This window comes from Choloepus didactylus, chromosome 20 (assembly GCF_015220235.1).
Source record: "Choloepus didactylus isolate mChoDid1 chromosome 20, mChoDid1.pri, whole genome shotgun sequence".
Taxonomy (NCBI): Eukaryota; Metazoa; Chordata; class Mammalia; order Pilosa; family Megalonychidae; genus Choloepus; species Choloepus didactylus.
The window spans coordinates 74,946-89,898 of record NC_051326.1 but is presented as its reverse complement, the minus strand read 5'-3'; the positions used below and the strand labels follow the sequence as shown (position 1 = coordinate 89,898).

At 33.5% G+C, this 14,953-nt stretch overlaps 1 protein-coding gene across 5 annotated transcripts in view; it reads left to right on the top strand.

Annotated features, from left to right (window-relative positions):
- ROCK2 (Rho associated coiled-coil containing protein kinase 2) overlaps positions 1–14,953 on the top strand; it is a 213,213-nt gene that overhangs the window by 164,499 nt on the left and 33,761 nt on the right. For all 5 annotated transcript variants that reach the window (XR_005213332.1, XR_005213333.1, XR_005213334.1 and 2 more), the window contains 6 exons: positions 3,103–3,262; positions 5,428–5,588; positions 6,022–6,206; positions 9,334–9,403; positions 10,576–10,679; positions 10,841–11,027. Coding sequence is in view for 2 of the 5 variants with exons in the window: in XM_037812984.1 (XP_037668912.1) it covers positions 3,103–3,262; positions 5,428–5,588; positions 6,022–6,206; positions 9,334–9,403; positions 10,576–10,679; positions 10,841–11,027 (867 nt within the window). In the remaining 3 variants the exon portion in view is untranslated. The remainder of the gene's footprint in view (positions 1–3,102; positions 3,263–5,427; positions 5,589–6,021; positions 6,207–9,333; positions 9,404–10,575; positions 10,680–10,840; positions 11,028–14,953) is intronic.

Here is a 14,953-nt window from a genome sequence, read left to right as displayed (position 1 = left end):
CTTTGTTGTGTAGACTAGGGATTTATCTTTTAACACTTACCATAACCCTTAGTATGCTTAGATGTTCATGAAGGAAGGGATCCTGCTGAAGTGTGTATAATGAGGATACTTCTCCCTAGAGATCCAAGTAACATTCAAATTTCAACCATTTCATGCCTTACAAGTGATATAAAGCTATGATGAGTTTTAGCATTTAGAAGTTTCCTTTGAAAATACTATAAGTCAGGGGTAATTTGTAGGATCTGTGCAGTTTGTGATACGTTGTTTTCATTCCCTTATTTATTCATTCATTTAAATATTTAGTGTGCGATAGAATGGTCAGGATGGAGCCCTTGCCTTTAACAATCTCACAGTCTAATGAAATGAGTAATTTTTAAAGGAGAAACAGAGCGCACAGATCATTCTAATTCTGCTTGAAAAGTAGAATGATAGAGGTATGCACAGGACGAGCCCCTGATCGGACCTAGCAGGATTGTGGGCAAGGCAAAGGCACATTTGAGTTGGGAAGGACAGCACAAGCAAAGTCATAAGGGATGGAAAATTAAAAAAGCATAGTCTGTTAAGTTCAAACTGTTCAGTATTTCTGGAGTGTAGAGCAGGGGTCAGCAAACTTTAATTGTTTATGGGTTAGATGGTAAATATTTTTCGTTTTTGCAGGCCAGAGAGTCTATGTTGCAACTACTCAGATCTGCAGTACACAAAGGAACAGGCGTGGCTATGAAACCTTATTTACAAAAACAGACTTCAGACCAATTCAGTGGCAAGAATGAGGCTACAGAGCTAGACGGGCTAGATCATCCAGGATTTTGAATTCTCTCTTAAGATTCTAAGAATATATTGTCTAATAAACTAGCAACTGAATTGTTTTAAGTTAGGTGATGATCTTATTAGAGGAACATTTAAGATAGATCAGATGTACTATGTCAAGAATGAATTGAGGACAACAAGAATAGAGGCAGGGAGACTATAGTCAGAAGTCTTTTTGCAGTAATCCGTATAAGGGATAATGGAGATTTAACAAGTGTGGTGGTTAAGGTGTAAAATAGGGATAAATCTAAGAAATAATTGGGGAAGGATGGTTGGCAGCACTTAGTGATTGATTAGGTGTGGCATGTGAGTAGTAGTCAAGGATGAGGCCGGATTCCTAGGTTGTAATGAAATGTATATAGTGGTGCCATTAATTAATAAAGAATAAAGGTAAGATAACTCATTTAGAGGAGGCTATGATAAATCCATTTTAGTCCTCTGGAAGATTGAGGTGCCTGTGGTACAGCCAAATTAAAATATCTATAAGGCAGTAAGCTGTGGTAGTATGAAGCTAGAAATGTTTGAGTCATCATTATATAAGCAGCTGAAACTACGTAAGAGGAAGAGCCTGTCTGGGAAGAAATTGAGTAGTGCAGTGATATATATATATATATTTTTTTTTATTAAATTCAGTTTTATTGAAATACATTCACACACCATACAATCATCCGTGGTATACAATCCACTGTCCACAGTATGATAACATAGTTATGCGTTCATCACCACAATCTATCTCTGAACATTTTCCTTACATCAGAAAGAACCAGAACAAGAATAAATAAAAGTGAAAAAAGAACACCCAAATCATCCCCCCATCCCACCCCATTTGTCCTTTAGTTTTTATCCCCATTCCTCCACTCATCCATACACTAGATAAAGGGGGTGTGATCCACAAGGTCTTCACAGTCACACTGTCACCCCTTGTAATCTACATTATTATATAATTGTCTTCAGGAGTCCAGACTGCTGGGTTGGAGTTTGGTAGTTTCAGGTATTTACTTCTAGCTATTCCAATACATTAAAGCCTAAGAGGTGTTATCTATATAGTGCATAAGAATGTCCACCAGAGTGACCTCTCGACTCCATTTGGAATCTCTCAGCCACTGAAACTATTTCGTCTCATTTTGCATCCCCCTTTTGGTCAAGAAGATACTCTCAGTCCCACAATGCCGGGTCCACATTCATCCCCAGGAGTCATACTCTGCGTTGCCAGGGAGATTTACACCCCTGGGAGTCGGGTCCCACATAGCGGGGAGGGCAGCAAGTTCACCTGTCGAGATGGCTCAGTTAGAGAGAGGGCCACATCTGAGCAACAAAGAGGTACTCAGGGGGAGACTCTTAGGCACCATTACATACAAGTTTAGACTCTCCTTTGTGGTAATGAGCTTAATAAGGGCAAGTCCCATGCTCGAGGGCTCAGCACATCAAACCGCCAGTCCCAATGTTTGTGACAACATCAACACCAGTCCAGGTGAGGATGTCCAACACATCCGCACCTTCCCCCAGATCCTCGGGGCTGGGGAGGGGGAGGCTGTAAATATATTTTTTTTTATTATCAGTGCAGTGATATTTTAGAGCAGAGTAGGTATTGGATTCTGATGCATTATATAGTTTGAAAAATCATTTTCACTAATAAAGATTCTGTTTGAAAAACAGAAGCAATATCTTTATGATCTAAACTATAGATGGAAAGAATAAAATATTTGGGGGATTTGTAGAAAATAGACAAGACTTCCGTATATCAAAAATTCTCAACTTTTAAAACAAGTCTTCTGTGTGGGGAGTAAGGATGAGTAAGGGATCCTGAGGTTTTTTTATTTTATTTTTTTTTTTAATATGGCAAATAGAAACATTTTGGTTAAAGAACATCACCTTCAAATAACAGCAACATTTAAGGGTACAGCTGGGGGAAACTTCACAAGCTACAGAAAAGTTAAGAACAGGATGGGGAGAACCAAGTAAATACATTCTCAGGCATGCCAGTGTCAGTAGTGAGTTCAAATTGGGTAAAGACTTAAAGTGGCTGTTGAATTTGATATTGAGAATAGTACCTTATTGAGATGAAACTGTCTCAAAACAGTAGAGCGGAGGTAGGGGTGGTTGCAATGGGATAATGAGTAGGAAGTGATGAAGCAGAGAAAATGCATAGATTACTGTTCAAGAAGTTTGGATGAATAGGGAAGAGGAGGTATTGAACAATCTTATTAATACGCCTGTCAAAAAACAACTTAGAAAATTTTTGAAATTATGAGCCAATCTTTTTAGTTGATAGCTGCCATTTTAAATCTTTAATAGGAAAAGAGCAACATGGAAATAGATATGACATACCAACTAAAAGTTATACAGCAGAGCTTAGAACAAGAAGAAGCTGAACATAAGGCTACAAAAGCACGGCTAGCAGATAAAAATAAGATCTATGAATCCATTGAAGGAGCTAAATCAGAAGCCATGAAAGGTAAGCATTTTTAATAAAATCTGATTCAGTATAAAACTGGTGTTGAAAAATATTTGTTTATATTTTATTGCCAAATATTGGGAACTGGAGGAAAAAACTACATTAAGGAAGCTTTATATACGTGTTTTTATTTCCTTTATAGCAACGATCCTTGCTAAGATAGTAAGGCCCAAACACAAAATTATCCAATCAAATTTTTTAGCTCAGAGAGAAATAAATATTTCAATGACATCCATCGTGACAGTCATACAGAAAATTCTAGACCGTAACTATTCTGATTTTGGGAATATGTTCTTTTCACAGTATTTAGGATAGTTTGACACTTCATCAGCTTGTGTTACAAAATTCGTATGCCTTCCAGGTTTATGCAAGATAAAGATTTTAAAAATAAGAGCTGGCCTAACTAGAATATCAGTTTGCCGAATATTTTGAACTTAGGCACGATAAAGATTTTAGGCAGACTTAGTCAAAGCCATACAATACTAACGAATGTAGGATAAGAGAACAAAGTTAATTTTTGCACAGACCAGCCTATATCTTGGAAATACCTTAGCATGATTTGTGTTCCAAACTGTTTATAAAATGATGGATTAGAAATTCCAAAGGAAGTCAGTACTTTAAAGTATACTTGTGAAACATTCATAAAATTCTTGAAGAGAAGTTTTGTTTCATACTGAAGCATAACATTTATGAATAACTTAGCAAAGAAAAATAGCCTTGGAGATTTTCTTTTAAAAATCAGTTTAGTTTAAGGCATTCATTCAGGTTAATAAAAGACAAAAAATGTGCTTTTATTTAGAAAAATCTAGTTGGAAGAAAGGAAGTTAAAGGACCATGTTTCTTTGTCCTCTGTCAAGAAGACAAAGTTGGATTTTCTTTTTTATTGAGGTATAATTTATTTGCAATACAATGCAAAAAGTTTTGACATTTGTAATACACTCATGCAACCACCACCAAAAGTAAGATATGGAACATTTCTATCATCTCAGTAAGTCCTTCATGCCTCTTTTTATCATCTTTGCCATTATGGTGATTGTTTTTAAAAATAACCACATTTGTTTATGGGGTATTCTCTGAACTGATGAAAATGAACCAATTCAGTATAATAACTACAATTTTTTCCAAAATATTTTTTATAACATAAGATAGGTGATGATTTCCATATTTTACACATAAATATACAAAAATGCTAAGTATTACATATGATAGTCAAATCCAGGTATAAAGCCTTCATTGCTTCTACTGCATGTCATTGCCTCCTTGGATTTAAGAATATGGCTTACCAATTCTTAGAAATGTGACCTTTTCTAGTCATTTACCTTTCTGAACCTTGTTTCCTCTGAAGAGATAATGATAGTATTATTGGGTTGTTGGGAGAATCATAGGGTTGTTGTGAAAACCAAGTACAGTAAATACATGTAAAGTGTTCAGAAATGTTAGTTATTTTTAGTACATGAATAATAGTTTCGTTTTTCCACAACAATATTGTGAGCATTTTCTTAGATCATTAAAAATTCTTTCAATAATGAGTTCTAATCAGGTCTTTGCTATATGCCAGGCAGCATTAAACTGCTACACACATAATAACTCAAACTCTGCATAGCATTCAGATAAGAGCAGGCACTATTAGTCTTCTTCTAGAGGTAAGGAAACAAAGGCCCAGAGAGGTTAACTCAGCTGCCGAAGTTCAAATAACTAGTAGGTACCAAAGTTCTGTCCTTTACCACCTCCCTAAAATATAATTTCTGACATCTGCATAAATAATCTGTTAATATATAAAGAACTATGAAAGTCATAGAAACTGCCTGAAATGTTTTAAGGTAATAATATTAACACTAAGCGATACAGAGTAAAAGGGAAGTAAATCATTTAAAAGACAAAAACATTTTATAGAACCATGAATAAAGGCAGAATTATTTTGCTTCCATTAGAATGGATGTAATATTTAAAGTGTCTTAGAATTTTATACCCTGCAAATAAAAATTCCTAATTTTAAAGCATGAAATTCTTGACATTTCAAATGCATTGAGAGGAATGATGAAAATATTAAATTAGGAATTAACAAAACTATTTTAACACAGCACCATTTTACTTAGCTCTGTCATGTATTTGATATGCTTCTTTTGTTTATGAATTCATGATTATGTCAATTTTTGTTGCAATAGAAATGGAGAAGAAGCTTTTAGAGGAAAGGACTTTAAAACAGAAAGTGGAGAACCTGTTGCTGGAAGCTGAGAAAAGATGCTCTATATTAGACTGTGACCTTAAGCAGTCACAGCAGAAAATAAATGAGCTCCTTAAACAGAAAGATGTGCTCAATGAGGATGTAAGTGAGACTAACAAATAGCAATAGATTATTTTGTGAATTAATAATAAGCTATATTTGTTTGTAAAGGGCCAATGATGGTTGCAAAATTTTTAAATATTTTCATATAAAATAATATTCTATAACCTGTTTTACTGAATTAGGATAATATACTAAATGAGTCACAACTTTTTCATTTTTAAGTTATTTTTACCCTGAAAGTCTTATTTTATTTTTAAAATATATTCTTAACACTCTCAGAATTTCAAAAATTTACTATGAAATGTATGTTTACATTTGATCTTAGCCAAAAGGCCAAGAAGTGACGAAATGAATGTTTAATAACTGCCTATGGGCAAAAATCTGTTTTACTTCACCATGTTTTCTTCCAGCTTCATCAGTAAGAAAAATCAAAATAATTTACTAGGTATCAAGTACTCAATTTATTTTTTAGGTTAGAAACTTGACATTAAAAATAGAGCAGGAAACTCAGAAGCGCTGCCTTACGCAAAATGACTTGAAGATGCAAACACAGCAAGTTAACACACTAAAAATGTCAGAAAAGCAGTTAAAACAAGAGAATAATCATCTCATGGAAATGAAAATGAGCTTGGAAAAACAAAATGCTGAACTTCGAAAGTAAGTTAATTGGTCTAGAGAAAATTTCACTAATATATGCACATGTAAATTATTTTAATTTTGGTTAATCTAGGAATTTTCTTTGACCATTTTACTTTCTTGACCATTTTTTTCCTTCTGTACAAGAAATGTGATGAGTGCTGCTGTTGTCCTTTTAAAGATTATATTTCCTTCCCCAACAATTTTTTACTGCTGCCACCTTATTATAATAATGATAGAAAAAGTATCAGAATTGGAGCAGAAGAAATTGTCTGGGATTTCTGCTCCCTGTTCTTAAGATTCTTCCTCAGGACTGTTACTCAAGCTTATTATCCCTGTGCTGTTTGTTCCTTTAGTTTCTGGCACTTGGAAATGGTTGACTGTGAAGCAAACCATATAAATTAACCGTTTCATAGGATATACTCTAGTGCTCTACTTAATTTACTCAGAAAATGGAAAACATTGTTGACAATGCAGTTAAAATATATAGTACTATTAACGTTTGACACATTCAGTCTATTAGTGACGTAATTATTTCTTCCCAACCATGACCAAAGGACATATTGGACCCCACTTATTTGAGGAGAGGCAGTGTTGTAGAGTGGAAGGAGTATAGGCTTGGGAGCCAGAAGACTGTGGTTTGAATACCATACTTACTAGATGTTCAACATTGGCCAAAGTGTTTAACCTCTGTGAGCTTCTTATCACCTGCAAAAGGGAGAAGTAATAACTTCCTTGTTGGGGATTTTGTAAAAGATAACAATGATTTATTTAAAGCATCTAGCACACAATAAAGGACAGGGACTATTACTACTACAACTACTATTGTTATGACTCTACTAGTCCTATTACTACTCTAAGATTATTGATTATCACTGCTAATTGCCTGCTTTTTACATACCTGTAACACATCAGTAAGGTTGTCAGTACCTAGGAAAGGTTGGTCATAATATTCAAGTAAACCTTGTTCTTTAGGCTGATCTGTTGCCAGGGTTAACCTAAGACTCCCTAAACTTGAAGAAGTGTACTGAAATCTCTGGTACTGACATAACAACATAACCAGAGTATTAGTATTATTTTTGGTGGAAAGTGATAGAAATACAATTCAAATTTGAGCATAAAGGAAATTTATTGGAAGGATATTTATGGCACTGCACTGCCCAATGCGGTAGTCAATGGCCACATGTACCTATTTAAACTTAAATTTAATTAGAATTAAAAATATAGTTTCTCAGTCACACTAGCCATATTTCAGGTTCAGTAGATTCATGTAGCTAGTGGCTGTCATATATTTGGCAGTGAAAATGCAGAATATTTTCATCGCAGAAAGCTATTTTGGACAACACTGTATTAGAGAAACAGCTGCAGAGACAACAGGGAATGCAGCTCAACTTTTAAAATTGGAACCAGAACTAGAACAATAACAGACATCTTTGTCTTCTTTGTTTTTCTTTTCTGTACATTAGCTTTATTCTGCTCTCATGTTAGGCTAGTTCTTAAACAAAACTTAACATTGACAACCCTAGAGGTATGTCTTACAGCTTCATTTACATTGAGAGTCTCTGATTCAGTTTTTCTGGATCCAAGTTCAGAAAGTCCCCCAAGTCCCAGGATGGACCTCCTTGGCCCAGCTTTCGTCAACAGCCTCTGACGCACTTCCATAGATCCTGGGCTCTAGGGAGCACAACTTTAAAACCACTTGACTGAATGCTCTTCATGTATGTTTATATGAAGGCAAGAGCTAGTTTAACATCAAGGTTGTGTTTCTTCCTCTGTTCTAAGAACACTTTGTATATACCTAATTTATGGTGCCTATTTTCTGTATAAGTGCGCATGGGTCTGTTGTTTCTTAATCCCTCCTCCCCAAAGACACCCACACTTGCTCTCATAAGCTCATGAAGGGCAAGAGTCATTTTATCTATATTTTGTCCCTCCCTCAACCCCTGATCAGTATCTTGTACGCAGTACATTCCAAATAAATGTGCGAATGAATACTTACCTGTTATGTGGAAGGTTTTGCAGTAGTCACTGTTTGAAATATGAAGAGAATCATATCTACTTCCTAACCCTTAAAAAGCTTGCTAGCATTTTATCAGAGGATATTCATTAGGGGGAGGTAAGATGGGTATATAAATAATTGGAATGCAAGGTAAAAAATGATACATGATACATGCAATGGGAATTTATGTAAGAAATGCTATATTGGTTTCCATTGTTAAATGGCTAAAATATATATGTATATATCTTCCTTCCAAGATTAGATAAGTATAGATAAGGAGACTGCTACTTTTTATTATAATTTCTTCTGTGCTATTTTGTACTGTTTAATTATAATCATGTTCTTATTACGTGGTTCTTTCCAAAAAGTACTTTTCTGAAGTTCCTAATAAATGTTAGGTTTTTACAGTTACATACAAATGTCCCTAATGCACAAATTGGAAGATGGTTGATGGTGTGATTAAATCATTTGGTCTCTCTGTGTCTTTCTAGCCATATATATTTTTTAAATACCCAGGTATTCAAATATTTTCTCAGTAGAGACTTAGGAATCTGTTATTAAAAAAAAAAAAAAAGGAAAGAGAAACCATGCAAGTTCCCTTATGTGTATGCAGGCATATTTTTTCTCTCCAGAAGGAATGTCTCTTGAGAGTTTATTGTTTATTCTTCCAGGTCTTTTTCTATGCCTGTATCTGTACAAATGTATATAGGGTTGGGTAGATTTTGTGTCACTTTTTGTTTCTTTATTTTTTGGCTTTTAATTTAAAGTGTAGAGCTCAGTGAATTTTTACAAAGTGAACAAACCCGTACCATCACCAGCTGATTTAGACATAAACTTCTGCACTCTAGGGCTTCCCTCATGCCCCTCCTAGTCATTACCCTTCAGTGCTGCTGCTGGGCTGGCAAGAGACTGAGCACAGCATGGTGTGTGAGACTCAGTGTTGGTGGTTAACACAAGCGTCTGTTGTCTCAAGACCCCTCTATACTCTTAAAAATTATCGAGGACCCCAGAGACTTTTTTGTTCATGTAAATAATTTGACCTTATGGATTCTCTGAAAGGGACTCCAGAGGTTCCCAGACCACACTTTGAGAGCTGCTGGTTTATTCTGTGTAAAATTTGTTTAAATCTTTTATTCATTGTCCCCACAGAGAACGTCAGGATGCAGATGGGCAAATGAAAGAGCTCCAAGATCAGTTTGAAGCTGAGCAGTATTTCTCAGTACGTTCCAGGCACATTAATTTGAAAATTTCTGTGTTCATAGAATATTTTTTTCTGACTTCAGAACAAGAAAAAATGAATCTTAAGTCAGTCTTATGCATCAGAGTTAATGCGGGAGCTTTTTTTTTTTTAAAAAAAATACCTATTCCTAGGCCTACAACCAGAATTAGCAAATTGGAATCTCTGAGACTTGAGCCAGAGAATATATGTTTTTGTTTTGTTTATTTTTAAACCCACTAGGTAATTTTGATGTGCTGGTCCATAGACAGACATTTGGAACCACTAATCTAGGCTTTTTAAAGTACTTTCCAACTACCCTCTGGACAAAAGACTACTAACCCACAAAAAGTTAACTTTCAAAATTTTAATTTCCTCCATACTTTAAAACCCCAGGTAAATAGCTGTCTTTTTTTTCCATGACATTTATCAATTCATTATTTAATTAAAAACAACCTTCCCCAACCCCTAACCACCTGAAAACAAGAAAGTATTGAGTTGAATTTACTCTTGTCCTTAAAATAGATTCTTACAGCAAACACCAGGATTCCAGATGAGATGTTTTGTGTCGTATAACTCATATAAGAAAGAGCAACTGGGCAAAAGAATGGTGATAGTTTTAACAGAAATTCATTATTGGTAGAAAAATAGTTCTAAGTACATACCCATTCCTTATGAAGCATTGCTTATTGAGGAAGAATATATTTTCATAATGAAATAAATAAAATTGTAACAAAATTGTCATTTTAACATTTGTATGTTTTTGAAATCAGTTTCAAAATATGAAATAGAAACTGTCACCTCTGTTCCATTGATTTAAGCCACCAAAATTTTGTTGTCTAAATTAGTAATTTTTTCCCCTTGTTTCTTCAGCTGTCCTACCAATCTGGCATTCATTCAGAAACCTCACTGTGATCTCCAGCTGAAAATTTTCTTGTCAAAAAGATTTCTTGTTTAAAAGATTTTTCAAGAATCTTCTAAATTTTTAGGTGAACTTTAGTTAATCAGTTGATTTTTTGAAAAAAGGAAAGCTCGTGAAACTACTAATTTGCTCAGGAGCTCAATTTTAAGAGCATTTGTGTTTAACTTGATTTTTTTATCTAGATAGGTTTTGAGTGTAAAAATAGTATTCCTGATGATGATACCGTTTTACTTAATTTTGTTTTGCTATTTAGACCCTCTATAAAACACAGGTTAGGGAACTTAAAGAAGAATGTGAAGAAAAGACCAAACTTTGTAAAGAATTACAGCAGAAGAAACAAGAATTACAGGATGAAAGGTAAGGACGAGACCCTTGTGTTTTTTTGTTTATAGATATATGCTTTGCTCTTAGAACAGTGCCTAGTGTGCACCAAATGAATATTTGTTGTTGAAAGGAATTAGACTAAAACTTTGATTTCATGGTGAAAATTGAAAATTAAAATTATCTCTGAAATATAGAGACTCCTTGGCTGCCCAGCTGGAGATCACCTTGACCAAAGCAGATTCTGAGCAGCTAGCTCGTTCAATTGCCGAAGAACAATATTCTGACTTAGAAAAAGAGAAAATCATGAAAGAGCTGGAGATCAAAGAGATGATGGCTAGACACAAACAGGAGCTTACTGAAAAAGATGCTACAATTGCATCTGTAAGTAAAATTTTTGGTACTTTTTAAAGTATAATTAAATTATTTTATTATAAATCTTTGTAGAAGCACTAGAAAAGTATTACTGGGCTAAATGAAAAATCATATATGCTTGTTACAAGATTTTTAATGCAGTTAACCATCATTTCCTCAGTGTTGTTCTCTTTGTTAAAAGCTCAAAAAAGAACTATTTCCAAAGGCTTCACTCGTTAGTAAATTCAGAGTTAAAGGACTAAGTGGGAGAATACCAAAAGCAGAAAACAATTTACAAAACCTTTTTGTAAACAAAAGTTCAAAAGAAACCTGAAACTACTGTAAGACTGTAAATTATACAGAGGTTGAAGAAAATTACAATAAAAATTTCATAGAGAAGTAAAATATCAAATAGTTGGGTTTGTGTTAATCCCTATAAATTTTTTTCCTAGCCTTACAGCTTCTAGTCTCAGAAGACTTTCAAATGAATTTGTTTGTTTCGTAAGAGTTTTAATATTACCATAGTCATTCTGAGGATCATCATTATTGAAATCATATAATTTTATTATTATTCAGTTAAATCTAGAATCCTGATAGAGTGAGAGAGCATCTACTAATTTATTCATATTATTCTGAATGTGTTTTGTCACCAACCATATGTTTATCATGGTGGCTTCATAGTGTTACACTGTGAAAGATCTCCGTGCACTAAGGATTGGTTTTGGGTGTTGTCAGTAACTTTTATTGCTTAGCATATGGTTTAGATTCCTTATCTTAATTCAGAAAATAAAAAAGAAGGGTGAAACGTGGCTAAGAAGTAAAGAAAGAAAGAAGGAAAATGGGCTTGTCAGATTAAAGGGGGAAGCTAATCTAATAATATTTGGAATGAGGACATACTATGTGATTAACTGGAACAGTAGAGGCCTTATAAGGTGAAGGCAAGAAGTAGTGTTTCCTTTTAATGATTTGCTTTGGGTATTATGAGGTTGAATTATGTTTCTCCAAGATTTAATTGCTAAGTGTATAGAGAAACTATAGATAAAACAGACAGTTAATATTGATGCAGAAGATTTGAACAAGCTAAGAAGCTGCATCTAATAGGTATAGAATCCTCCTGCAAGTAGATGATATGGAACATTTATAAAAAGTGATTGTGTGAACAGGCCACAAAGGAAGTCTCGACAAATTCCAATGAATTAGTATCATACAGGCCATGTTTGGATGTTAAAAATGGAAATTACTACACCTATATGGAAATAACTAGAAATAATTAGAACTGAATGTAATATCAGGAATATACATATGTTTCAAAACTTTTGGCAGGAAGCTATAAAACTGTACTTACAGAAATACTTAAAGCTTTCCATGCATACTTTAGAAAGTTTGCAATGCTTCTAACTCAAGAAGTTAGAAAAACAAAAGTTAAGTTCAAGCAGAGGCAATAATAAAAATAAATCAAGCATAAATAAATAAATAAAAATAGAGATGCTCATCAAAGTAAATGGAATTTCTTTAAAAGATGAATGAAAAAAATGGCAGACTGATAAAGGAAGAAAAAAAGAGATGACACATAACAGGCTTAAAAATAGAGATTAAACAAAGATGGAGTAGAGTGCTATGAAAAAGACTAATAGAATACTATGGAAACTTCTGTGCATAGTTTTGAAAATTTAAATAAATTGTTAGGAAAGCATAAGTGCCAATATTAATTCATGAAGAAATAGAACACCTGAAGAACAAGAAACATTGATGAGAATTGGCAGTGAAAGGGTCCTTCCCAGCAAAGATCTAGATGATTTTACCAAAACTTCAAGAAAGAGGTGATCTTAGTTTATATGAACTATTCCAAAGATTAGTAAAAGAGGGAACATGATCCAACTTGATGCCCAAAATTATACAACGGCAATACAAAAGGAAAGTTATAGGTCATTCTCACATAAAATACTTGCAAAGTGAATCTTGCATTGTATAAAAAGAAACAATGTATCATGACCAAGTAGGAATTATCTCAAGAATGATTCAACATGAGGAAATGTATCCTGTACAATTTATATAGGAAAAAAAAATGGGTAATCTTAATAAACATCGGAAAAGCATTTCATGAAATGCAACATTCATTTCTGTTAAAATCTTTTAGCAAGCTAGAAATAGAAGCGAACTTTTGTAACCTGGTATCTAGCAAAACGAACAGTAAATACCATCCTTAACAGGGAAGCTTAGAAGCATAGTCAGGAACAAAATAAGAATGCACACTCCCACCCACACCCCTCGTTAGACCCATGTTGTATTAGAGATTGTAGGCAAACTATTATTTGCAGAATCTCTAAGATTATAAACTCCTAAGAGAGCTCTATAATGTTGCTGGACATAAAATCGCTATATGAAAATCAATAATTTCCTGTATAAAAATAACCAGTTAGAATGTTATAATTAAACAATGCCCCTCACAGTAGCAATAAAAAGAATTGGAGAAAACTATAAAATGTGGTATAACAACAGAAAAAGAAAAAATAACAAAAGGGTATAAACTGTTTATGGATTGAAAGAATATCAAAGAGATTTGATTCTCCCTAAATTAATTTAAAAATTCAGTGTAATTCAGTAACAGATCCCAGCAGTCATTTAATGGAACTAAAGAAATTCGTCTTAAAATTTAGATGTTAAAGATCAAAGAAGAGCCAGAACAGTTATAAAAAGCAAAGGAGGGAGTATTTGCCCTTATGAGATATCCAGATCTATTCTAATGCTACATTAATTAAAATAATGTGTGGTATTAGAATAGTGATATTCAATAGTGGAATGTCTGTAGAAGTGAATAGGGAGGCCAGAAATAAGTTCCTGCACATTAGGAACTTGGTATATGATGGAAAGAAATGGCAATATACAAGTCAGTGGGAAAGGACACAGATTCAATACATGGTTTTGGAATAATTGGATTTTTATATGGAAATGAATAAATTTAGATCCTTATCTCTTACTGTACACAAAAGTAAATTCTATCTTAAGGATCTAAATATGAAAAATAAAAATTTTCAACTATTAGAACAGAATATAAAATTTACATATGACAGAAGATAATGTAAATAAGTAATAGAAGATATTTGTATTGTACTTATTAGACAAGGGATTAATATCCAGAATTTATACTGAACTACAACCAGAAAGAAAAAGTTAAATAATCTAAAAGAAAAATTGCCTCCACCTCCCCCGAAAAAAGGTAATTTCTAAGAGAAAACCTAAATATATTCACAGGGCTTAAACTTCACTGCACTGCAGCAAAAGGCTAGATAAAACAACTTTGAAGTACTGCCTTATACCCTTATACCATTACATTGGCAAAAATTTAGTAACTGACAATTTCAGGTGTTTAAAGGATGTCTGGAAAATGGTGTTCTTTACCACTATGGTGAATGGAAATTTAGTTTGCTTGTGGTATAGTATGGTATGGCGTAGCAATTTCCAATAAATTTTAAATATTCACATAATGCAACCCAAACAAATTCTACTTTAAGGTAAATGTGCTAGAGAAACTCAAGCACGATACTCATAGCAGCTTAAATGTTTGTAACAGCAAAAACTCAAATGTCTGTCAATAGACAGATGAATGGATAAATGAAATATTACAGAAAATGGAACTACGGTACATAAGTTAAAATGAGTTGGTTAGATCTTTATGTATATCAGCAAGGATAATTCTTAACATAATGTTGAGTGAAAAAAATTACAGAAATATAAATGCAATCTGATGTTATTTATGGAAAATTTTAAATCACATAAAACCAACCTGTGTGTTACATAATTTATAATTTCATATGTATATAATAAAAGTATAAAATTATGGATGGGAAGGATGAACACATTCATAATAAAAGTTTCTGCAGGAGGGAAGAATGGGAATAGGATTTGGAGGGAACACAAAATGTATCAACTTCTCAGTAAAATTTTTTTTTTTAATT